This window comes from Chelon labrosus (genome assembly GCF_963514085.1).
Source record: "Chelon labrosus genome assembly, chromosome: 15".
In the NCBI taxonomy this organism is placed as follows: Eukaryota; Metazoa; Chordata; class Actinopteri; order Mugiliformes; family Mugilidae; genus Chelon; species Chelon labrosus.
The window spans coordinates 24,216,716-24,228,790 of record NC_140348.1 but is presented as its reverse complement, the minus strand read 5'-3'; the positions used below and the strand labels follow the sequence as shown (position 1 = coordinate 24,228,790).

Genomic DNA, 12,075 nt, shown 5'->3' with positions numbered 1-12,075 from the left:
ACATCAGCTTCCACCGTCATTACCCAAACTGTGAAAAACAAACCCCAGACGCTACGTGTGTGTATGTGTGTCTGACAAGTGTGAAGGACCTGACCTTTACATGCTGATGAAGTTTTACAGTTTGCCGAGTCCCTCCAATAAACTAAACTGTGTGTGTGTGTGTGTACGTATAATATATACTGTATATACAGCGCCGCTTAAAGAGTTTTTCTCTGTTTGTGAATAAAAGGGACTAAAACATCAGCAGATGTTCACTCAAGTCCCAAAAGTAGACGAGGAGAATACAATCAAACAAATGAAACTCGTGTAGTATTTGTTTATGCAGGGAAAGTGAGCCAATATTACATATCTGCGAGTTTGAAAAGCAAGTGCATTTCTAGGGTTGCAAGATAATTTCGAGTCCCATGTGTTAGGAAGTGTTTCAAATCATTGTAATGAGACTCAGGTGGCGTTCGGTGCCCCGTCGTGCTTAAAAAAAAAAAATCAGGGATTTGTCACAGTCTGATCTTCACGACACATGTTTGTGGACGTGCATGACGACGTGGACAAATGAGGTTTCTGACAACCTCAGAAAAAGAGTTGTTGTTGCTCAAAACCATCTTTAAAGAGTTTGTAATCCACAGTCAGTCAGACTGAGAACAAATGGAGGAGATTTAAGGCGACTCCACAGGAGTGGTCCACCAACAAAGATCACTCCATAATAGTCTGAGAGGTCCCAAAGGAACCCAGGGGAACTTCAAAGCAGCTAATGCTATCACATCAGCTAATGTTAACGTTCATGAATCCACCATCAGGAGAACACTGAACGACCATGGTGTGATGGCAGAGCGGCAAGGACAAAGACGCTGCACATTTCTGTCCGTCTACAGTTTAATCAACATCATGTGGAACAAGCCAGAAGACTATTAGGAAATATGTTTTGAGGACAGATGAAACTAAAGTAGAACTGTTTGGTTTAAACGAGAGGCGTCATGTTTGGAGACCAAAAAAAAACACTGCATTCCAGCGTAAGAACTCGTTCGTCCGTAAAACATGGGGGTGGTCATGTCCTTTTTTGGGCCTGTTTTGCAGCATCTGGGCCAGGACAGCTTGTTATCATTGATGCACCAATGAATTCTGAATTATACCAGTGAATTCTAAAAGAAAATGTCAGGACACCTGTCCATGAGCTGGATCTAAAAAAAAAAAACTGGGTCATGCAGGAAGACAACAACCGTGAGCATGCAACTCGTTCAACAAAAGAACGGTTAAAGAAGAAGAAAGTGAATGTTTTGGAACAGCCAAGTCAAAGTCCTGAGCTCAATCCAATAGAAATGTTGTGGAAGGACCTGAATCAAACCCACCAACATCTCAGAACTGAAGCGGTTCTGTTCTGAAGGAATGGGCTGAAATTCCTCCAGACGACAGATCAGCAGTTACTGGAAATGTTTAGTTGCTGTTGTTGATGCACAAGGAGGTCACGGCAGATACTGAAAACTTATGTAAACGTATAATTTCACTTCATTTTTATGCAGGAATATAGAAAATTCTGAAGGGAGGAAGTTTGTATATGTGTTAGGATGATAAGATGACCCATAATATCTGGTAGATTCTCAGATTTTCAGAAGTTTTACTACTTTTCTGGAAAAAATAGTGTTAAATAATAGGATTTGCAACCACAGGAAATAAGAAAATGGCCAAATGAAAACTTATTTCCTTTCTCCTGACATATTTTAAAGGTTTGCTGCCAACCTTCATGGATTTTTATGGACAAAGCCTTAGCAACGTCGATTCCCTACGCCTGTGATGTGTGAGTAATTCAACCAAAGAGTGTTGCATAGATGTAAAGACTTAAAAGATTTCTTCCCTAAATCATGTGACACCATTGGAGGTCCCAACTCCCAGTTTGGGAACAACTGTAAATAAGTATCCTGTAGTATTTTGTAAAAAAGACGGAGGAGGAATATGAAGTTCTTCTCTCGACTACAGCTGCATGAGGCTGAAGAGGCAGATGTTAAAGTTAAATGTGTGCGAGAATCCAAATCTGGAACGACATGGCTTACCGAGCTGTCAAAGATGAACATCAATCCCATGTGCTAAAGTTGCAGGAAGCCTAATTATGGCAACACATTTTCAGTGTCTGCTGAGACAGATTAAACTTCAAGGATGGCCAGAGGAACACTGACATATTTAACCATCATCATCATCATCATCATCATCATCATCATCATCATCATCTGCTGCTAGCAGCGCTAATGGAAAGACATTAGATTCCAGTAAATGCTTTTGTGTGATTTCTTTTCCTCTCCGTTGGTGTCGGCCCTCTTTTTCCCCACTTCTCCTCTCTCCCTCAAAGCAAACTTCTCGGCTTATTTTACTGGCGCGGCTGAAAACCAAAGAAACAGAACACTGGCAGAGGTAGAGGTGAAGCAATGGATGGAGAGGGCTTATTTAATGAGTCTGCATGGATCAAAGGGCCGGGGGAATAGAAATGTGTGCGCACACGCATATATATATATATATATATATATACAGATGCATGCACCAAGACCTGAGTTGAGAGCCAGGAGAACCTGGCTGGTACATGCAAAGTTCCTACTTAAAGCAGAGTGCCAGTTAATGGGAAAAAAAACACACAAGTAATATTGAAAAAGAGGATTGTTCACCTCCTTTACCCCTTGTGCCAGGCGTACTCCAGAGCCAGCTGCTTTCAAGTGAACTTCCACAACCTGTGGCTTTTTAAATCTACCCCTGATTCATCTGAAAAGGGCAATTGCACAACAGGAGAAAGGTGAGGGATAAGAAGCAAGGGGCAAAAAAAAAAAAAATAGATACAGGAGCACAGGGTTCAAACTGCAACAGAGAGAAGGTGACGGACGACGCTAAAGACAGACTTATGATAATAATAGAGGCATTAGAGGTGTGTGAGCTGGAGGCTGCTTATTTAGTTATGTAAGGAGCAGAGCCAAGTTGGGCAGGTTGGACCCTCAATCTGCAGGCTTGTTTGGAGAAATCCTTGGTATTTCCACTGTCAAGTCGAACATGTGTTCAGCACATGGCCGACCGAAAACACAAGTCCTTCCTCCTCCTCCTCCTCCTCCTGCCCCTTTCCTCTCCATAGAGCGCTCCTCTATAAACTGGGTCATAGGCACAATCCCACCATCTGTCAGAGATCGCTCGCCTTCGGTTTCACATTCCTCCACCGCAGAGACCCCCACAGGTCTGGGCACATGTGCACACAACCACACAGACACACACAACCACACACACACACGCCCCGGGGGGCTTCTCTGAACTACCCGATACATGAGGCTGACTTCTGTCAACAATAAGTCTAAATGGAGAACGCAGCAGCGCACAGCCTCGCCGGCAAACGTCGCAGGGCTGTCTGTTCAGACGGGTAAAGATACGAAGTCAAATTGACGGCAAATGGAGGGAAGGCAGTTGCTGCTCGCTGAGGTGATAAACGGCTTCGGCAACTGTCGGGCATCTGCAAAGGAGCATCGAGGCCAAAACACACTTTTAAAAACAAAAAGCAAATATTCTCCAATCGATGAGGCTTTGATGTACGGTAAAACTTCAGGCAGTAAAATAAACTCATATTAAAGTATTCCAAATCATATACAGCATGCAGAATATTCACTTAACCGGGTTGCTTTTGCAAGAGAGGTCTGAGCGCAGGCATATCAACACATAATCAAACAGAAAACACAGCCACTAAAATAGATTTTTCGTCATGCAATAGGATGAGACATCTTACGTCCAACTGTCTTCTCAAGTTCAGCGTTAACCTGCAGGGGAACTGACTATCCAGTTGCACAATTGTGCCTTTGATTTGCTGGCTCTCACCACACTGAACCTCAGATCTGAACACTGAATGATGAAAACACTAGCCTGGAAGCCAGACCGACTTCCCCCGACCACAAATGTTTTGGTGGTGGAAAGTTGGTCTGGAGTCACTCCGTTGGGAACTGATTATGCTCCAGCAAAGATCTGGCCGGGTCAATCCATCTGTTTTATGTGACAGAAGGGAAAGTTGGAGTTGGACTTGTGGCTCCGATTGGTTGTAGGCAGTGGTGGTTCCGTCAGGGCCAGCAAAGCCTTCTCTGCTGGCCTACACTTTATCAAAATCGTGTTGCCGCAGTCAAAGAAATCTGCCTGGGACCTTCACAATTAAAACTGCAGGCGGCTGAAGTTTCAAACACATTGTAATGACGCTGTTTCTTTAACGAATCACATTTCAAGTTCATATTCTTAGGCCTTCTCTGTGGACTACGGTAGCATCAGCATTTTCGCGTCCTCTTATTGGACGGTCAGTTTAAGCCAAGCTAGCGGTTCATGTTCATCTGTTGCGAGCTGCACAAGCAAATCATCCCCCGCCACTTTCAGGTCAGCAACTATGAGCGATACACTTGGCTGACAGGCTCCAGGAGAAGTCTAAATAGTTTTTTCTTAATTTCTGGTGAGTAAAAAGAATCTTTTATGTATATTTTTGTCATTTTATTGGGTCGACACTGATGCTTCTGCTGGATTTGACGTATGTGGCACATTTCGCTATATGAGATACCTGTCTACGATGCAATGTCCTGTTTTATTGAGTGTCCTTAAGATGTTGATGGTTTCTATAGCAGTGGCGTCATAACAATCGTATTAAGACGTGTTTTGAATAAGGTCGGAGGGCATTGAAGGCCTGGGTGGACAATGCACGGCCCGCCACTGGTTGAAGGACAACCCAATTGTGTGCAGAGGTATTTCTTTCTCTGTAGCGGTTGAAACACGCCCCATAATGAAATTTGAATGACGTATTACTAGACTCATACTCTGATAAGAACTGAGTGTGGCTGTGGCAGGTTATGAAAACACAGGCCAGGTTCTTGCCAGGTTGGACGAGCTGCTGCTGCTGCTGCTGCTGCTGCTGCTGCTGCTGCTGCTGCTGTAAAAGGGCTGCTGAGCCAGCCAAGAAAAAATCTGCCTTAGCCAGATATGGCAATAGACAGTGATGATGGTGTTTGCCAAAACCTGAGAAGGAAGCTTTTGCAGAAATAGCACCATAAGTCTCTGCTATTTATCCTGCTGTGGACCGGCTTCGAGGACGAGGAGGAGGAGTTTTTGCACTTCTTTGTTGAAATATTGGTGACAAGTAGACACTGCTCACCTTCCAGAAGACTGATCTTGGGCCCACACAGGCACACCAACACATCCAGGAGGGCTCCTCTGGTCACCACACAGTTGTTTTGCCTGAAAAGAGACAAACAGAGAGGGAACCATGACTCGTCTTTGATCTAGTGCAGAAAACTGATAAAGATCTGTTCAACCTCTGAAAGACTGAAGAAGTGTTTAGCATGGCTTGGGAGGCGACCTTTCCATAATGAAGGATCTCTTTTATTAGGGAGACGGCTTAAATCTTTCTCAACCACTTATCGATTTAAAGAGATAACACCGCAGCCTCTAGTCCCCGATCATCTGCTTGCTATTAAGATCACAGACGGAGATTTTAGGAACAAGCTCATGTCTCACTGCAAACTACTGAATTAGGTCAATGAACATTTATAAGTCATTAAATCGGTTGGTTGTGACGAGGTCTGATGACGCTCGCTTTCTGTTTTATGGACATAAAAGTTCAGGTTTGATTCATTGATCATTTACAAATACGAATATCGGAAGTGGAATGTCACTGGCTTGGATGAAAAGGACCAGACAACAGGAATTTTAAAAACCTGATCCTGAAGTCGGGTTGCATCACAAACTAAAGGAGAAACTTCCTCTATATTCTTCTCTCTAATCTCATGTCGCCATGCTGCCACATGAACCCTTTTCTGAAACAAAATCTCTCAGTTCTATCTCCATATATACGGAGGGTTGGTGTGTGTCTCATTACTCTCTTTAACGCCCACTAATCTCAGGAAGTCTGTATACTGTATTAGACGCGCCATTGGATCAACATTTTGAAAACTGGTCAAGATTCCTCACATTACACCTGCCTCTGATTTGGTCTCAACCCTAGAATTACGCCTACATCACGCAACAGGTATATACTATGTAGGGCTTACGATGCATTTTTATAACTAGCGTACTCCACTTGGTGTAACAGGCCATGGGAGTTTTAATAGTGGATCTGTAATCTCTCACACTACCAAATAGTCTGGGCTGAACCATAGTAGAGAGTGAAGTAAGGACTGTTTCTTGCCTGATTGTCACGAGGTTTGAAGTTAGTGCTAAAATCTGAGCAACGTGCAGTTAAAGCATAGACTGTATATAAATATGGACAAAGCGTCCCAACTTCCTCCGACTGGTCAAACTGACGCTATTTTCCCGGGGAGTTTGGTCCACACTTCCGCCAGAGTTACTCATTGAATTAAATAATTGCGCTCTGCTCTACTTCCACCAGTTACAAATAAATAAATGTTGGATTACACGCTGTACTTAATACTTAGTGTTTTAGTTTGACCAAAGTCCCATCCACTAACATGGAGGAGGTGGAGCTTATGACCTATACTGCAGCCAGACACCAGGGGGAGCTCTACTTGCTTTGGTTTCACTTTTGAGGAGCTGTTCCATTGTCTATCTTTATACAGTCTATGAGTTAAAGTGATAAAAAGTACTTTTTTCAAAAAGGACTTGATAAATGACAAATTAATTGATCTTTAATTAATTGAATATTTTAGTTCGTTAATGGGTTTTGGATTGGTTGCAGTCATTTCCATCTTTTTAGACAGCTATTGATGGGGTTGTTTTAGCATGAATTTTATTATTATTATTATTATTATTATTTTAATCAGATTTTGTTTGACATTCTCATCTTTACTCTCCCTCTTGGTTTCACTTGGCGCGGCCCCAGTTGAACTGATGCATGAGAGCGGTGACTCAACAGCTCGTGGGATAACATGCAGAGTGGGACAGAGTGTGTTTTCATTTGTGGCGAATCCAAAAAGGCCAGGATTGTGCGACATCATATGAGATGCTCGCAGCTCTGTGACCCTGGGTTTGACTAATACCTTAACCACATGCAAAGTCTTTCAAACAGAAACTAGTTGCACTCAGTTCCTTCATATGAAATATAAGATAAAAACACACACGTAACTGATTATGAATCCTTGCTTTTACTTTACTCATATTGCATATTGACTTATAGTAAATAAGTTTTGAATCTACGTGCATGCATTCAATTAAGGGTTTGGTCACAGTGCTGTGAAAGCCCAGAAGTGTGTCTGAGAGAGAGAACAAGGGAAACAGTGTGTGAGCTTGATGTCATGTTTTCATCACTCAGATATTAATAACACACACACATACACCAATTCTCTGTGCACTTCACACACACATACATCCACAACGCATACGATGGAAGCATGGGGAAGATGGCCTGGGAGTTTGTGTCTGAACAGAGCATAACTGAGAACAGATCTGGGGCAGGCACTGATTTAATTCGTGCCTGAATGTGAGGTAACATTACAACATCACTAGCATCCCAATCCAAACAATACACCGGGGCTGATGTGGCTGCGTAGAGCCAAAGTCAGCTGCAGACAGACGAGCGTTCGCAGTCAACGCCGCAGCGCTGACACCACGTGCCGCATTGAAAAGTCCAAAATGACACAACTCAGAAATGGTCCGAGCCAAAACCCGACACTGACTCAGACCAGGCGAACAATGCATTCCATCCTTTTTGGAAGGCAGCTGCTTAAAATTAGTGGTGTTCCGGACGAGTCAGGAGGTTTTTCTTTTTCCAAAAACAGAGATCCTCTGACCTGTGATGTCCTTAGATCTAGGCGCCAGGCTCTGTGGTGCTGCCTGATAAAAACGGTCAGACGGTGGGCGCGCTCTGGTGAGCAAGAATTCACCCCGTCATCTTAATAAAGGCTCATCAGTGCAGCCGAGCGGAGCTGGCAGAGGTAGCGTTGCTAACCCGGCGACCCCACGTTATCTGCTGCAGACCTGAACACGGGGGGGGGCCTCAGCCAGGCAGGAGAGGGGGGTGTGTGTGTGTCTTTTATGAGGTAAACTGCGCCTCAACTCGGGACCTGGATCTGTGGTGAGAAGGCCAGAGTTGGGTGAGGGGATATAAGTGAGGGGGGTAGGGTGTCAGCAGCAGGCGGCCTCTTTGAAATGGACATGAAGCGGGACGTGAGGCGGACGCAGCCAGGGAGGGGATGCACGGCGAAACAAGGAGCTATTCTTCTGGCGAGGGAGCTGGAAGAGAGGGATGGATGCTTATCTGTGTGCGTGCATGCGTGTGTGTGTGTGTCTAGGATTACCGAGAAGCTAGCCACATGCGCTGACGGAGGGCTTCGCCAATGCCACTTCCTGCTGGGAGGGGTCTGTGTGAGTCAGTCTGGTAGGAGCGCAGCAGAAACAGCACCTGCAGACACATTACAAAACACACAGACGCTTGAATTAAAAAACACGGGACGAGCATTTCTCACAGTCGTACGTGAGCCGCGTTCTAAAGGGAAAAGTTCTGGGTTGAAAAACTACTTAAAGTTTAGACTATACTAAACTATAGGAGACAGTTTTTACACAAAGACTTAGAAACTTTTGTCCGACATTGAAGTTTTTTGAAACATTTTTGATTTACAGCGTTTGCATGTACCACAAACTACTGCACATGTGCACTGTTTAGGCTGAACTGGTGGTCTTCTTGTGGTGTGGTTGCAGTATTGCCAGTTATGCATCAAACTGCACCGACAACATCTTGAAACAGAGCCGGAAACAATTGCAGGTTTGTCAGTCTTTAGCAGCTGGTGAAGCTCACGATATATCCTCATGGACCCAGTACTTTTAAAAAAATTCTACTTTTAAGAAGTGAGATGACCAGAAGATCCTCCTTACTGATTGACCTATGAAGTTATTAATTCATATATACAGTAGTAAGCACACTTGGACGAGCAGTTTGGGTGGTTTTATGTGCTTGCTAAAGGCACATCAACCATGGAAGTAGAAGGGATTTGAACCAATGAGCTTATGGGTTACATGAAACATTCAAACGACGCTGACTCAGTTTGGCAGGTGGAGATGCACCTACATGAGAAAACATTGCTAGAGTTGACGTCTGGTTAAGTCAAGTATCATGCATACTGATGTGTTAAACAGCCGGAGATATAAGCATGTTAATCCTACTCTGCAATCTCACTAATTGCTAAGCGCTAAACCTAAATGATCTCTTAGGGGGGAGACAGTTAGCATCCTCCCTTCTGATGTCTTCATTACTCCATTAAAGTCCTTGCAAGACGCCAAAGTGTTCCTCGACCAGACAACATGCTCCCTTATCTGGAGACTCATCCTTCCTGACGCTTTTAAAGTTTCCCATTGAAGATCAAATCCTTCCTTTCACTACAGCTAATGTGACATTATGAGACGGAGCCAGTTTACAGCAGGTGGACTTGACTGGTGGCTGGGAGTGTTCAGAGGCTAGCACACAGGCTGGCTGGCTGGCTGGCTGGCTGGCTGGCTGGGATGTGTATTCTGGGCCTTGGTAAGTATACGCTTTAAGCTCAGGCCACAGCCACAGACCAGTAGGAAGCCATTCATTACGCTGTGCAGGGAAGGCAACGTGGGGAAAAACCAGGCCGACCACGTAGCACCAAGCCTGGCCACTGAGTCCTGGCCTGCCCCATCTCTTCTCCTGCAGTCTCCACGCCCAGGCAACGCCCACTGGATCGCACAAACAGCCTCCACACCTCCGGGTCCTTCTTTCCTTTTCGTTCGCCGTCACCGTCTAAGGGCTTTTCCACCTACAAGGAGCCAGCGTTGGAGCCGAGTCCCAAACCGAGTATTGAACATTTCCAAGTGATTCCGCTGTCAAGAAACTGGCCGTGGAGGATCAGTCACACTCGAAGCAGCCTCTGCAAATATTCGGTGAACTGTTTATTCACCTCCTGCAATCCTGTGTGACAGGGAAATCCAAGAATGTAGCTCCAGTTTCACTGTCGGCCCCAACCGGTTCTGGCAGATCATGGCAAAGGTCACGGCTCACTTGAGTAGCCGGTGGGAACTTACACTGATGTCCAATTGACAGTGGTTGCACTGGCTGCAACTTGTTTTGACAAGGTATTAAATTATTCTAGCGGCATACCACCCCCTTGATTGTCCAATATTGTGGTACCAGACTGGAATAATCTTATTCGACTATTTGGGACCTTTACACTACACTCAATTTTACATTATACAAGATTATATGACTCGGATTTTAAGAAAAATACACATATAAATGCTAATCAAATGTGGTCTTGGAGCATCACATGAAGGTGGTTAATCATTTAACCTGATATTAAACCCAACTATAACCTTGACTGAAGACGTCTAGAGGATTTTCTTGTTTATTTTGCTGATGGCTGTTACTATGCTTGGTGTTTGGTCCAGTTAAAACGCTAGTGCACTCATTCGGAAGCACAGAAGGCATGAAAGCCTGCTTATTAAAGGCTGCTAGAGCATCACCAGTGCCAGCTTTAGTTCCAGGGCTCTGTGTCTTCACTCTCTCGCTCCACAGCTACACCTCATCCAGCGGGTTGGGAAGTCCCTGCATGGGAGGCTCAACCGGCTCAATCCAGCCCAGCATGGAGAAAACCAAAATATTTATAGAAAATGCTGCCTCCCTGTTCCTCCTCCCAAAGACAGAGTACAGAACTACACCCCGTACAGGGAGGGGATGCTGGGACTGGATCAAGTTCAAATGAATGGGAGATGATAAGACAGCAGCACAGAAATCTGGCGCATCACATCTCTGATTTTTTTTTTTCCTTCACTTCCTCCAACGTGGATTTCCTGTTGCTGCATTTCTTCTGATGGCCACTATAAGGCATCGTGCTCGTACCAGTTCTACACCTGGAGGAAAAATCTAATTTGACTTGTGGTCAACAATGCCAAAAGGTGCCTAGGATAATGGTTTCAAATAACCAAAACCGAAAGCGCCTGGAATTACTGAGGTCCATATAAATTTATGTGCCCAGAACTGATCTAAAATGAGTTTAAAAGAAACGTGTAATTAAAACATGGAATTACAGCCACAACTATGTTGTGCTGAAGACATTTAAAAGCTCTTTAATGCCTATACAGTTGATGTTCCCGTTGGTTCTTATGTATAATTTATTATTTGAACTTTTTCACTGCCTATACGGTTAAAGTTCCTGTTGGTTCTTGAGTATAATTTCTCAATATTGGCACTTTTTCACTGTGTGTACAGTTGAAGTTCCTGTTGGTTCTTGGGTATAATTTCTCATTGTTTTAACTTTTTCACTGCATGAACAGTTGAAGTTCCTGTTGGTTCTTGGGTATAATTTCTCAATATTGGCACTTTTTCACTGCATGAACAGTTGAAGTTCCTGTTGGTTCTTGGGTATAATTTCTCAATATTGGCACTTTTTCACTGCGTGTACAGTTGAAGTTCCTGTTGGTTCTTGGGTATAATTTCTCAATATTGGCACTTTTTCATTGCGTGTATAGTTGAAGTTCCTGTTGGTTGTTAAGCATAATTTCGTATTATTTGTACTTTATTACTGCCTATACTGTTGAAGTTCCTGTTAGTTCTTGAGAATAATTTCTCATTATTCGAACTTTTTCACTAGCTCTACAGTTGAAGTTCCTGTTAGTTCTTGAGAATAATTTCTCATTATTTAAACTTTTTCACTAACCCTACAGTTGAAGTTCCTGTTGGTTTTTATGTATGATTTCTCAATATTTGCACTTTATTACTGCCTATACTGTTGAAGTTCCTGTTAGTTGTTAGGTATAATTTCTCATTAGTAGAACTTTTTCACTCCCTATATAGTTGAAGTTCCTGTTGGTTGATAAGCATAATTTCTCATTATCTGCAAAACGTATGGAGACTAATTTTCAGTTTTTTTATTAGCAGCAATATCTGGATCACTACGGGGTAAACTAGTAACCGCCAACTTAGGGTCAAAGGGCAAAAAGGCTAACAAGCTAAATAACGGAAAGTATCAAACCCTATTCAAACGCCTTTATGCTAGTGAGGCATCTAACTACTTGTGCGTGCGTGTCTTTTTTTGTGTTTAAGTCTGTGTTGCAACAAGCCGTACTCCACTTTTGGGCCCGGTAAAAATAGTGGTGGTGGATGTGAGGTCCCTTCAGACTCTGTTATCA

General features: G+C 43.6%; 1 protein-coding gene across 1 annotated transcript in view; it reads right to left on the bottom strand.

Annotated features, from left to right (window-relative positions):
- Positions 1–12,075, bottom strand: part of thada (THADA armadillo repeat containing) — a 112,425-nt gene that overhangs the window by 34,201 nt on the left and 66,149 nt on the right. Inside the window, exons 30-31 of the mRNA XM_084561665.1 lie at positions 8,232–8,335; positions 5,135–5,217 (exon numbers count right to left, since the gene is read on the bottom strand). Of these exons, the coding sequence (XP_084417791.1) occupies positions 5,135–5,217; positions 8,232–8,335 (187 nt within the window). The remainder of the gene's footprint in view (positions 1–5,134; positions 5,218–8,231; positions 8,336–12,075) is intronic.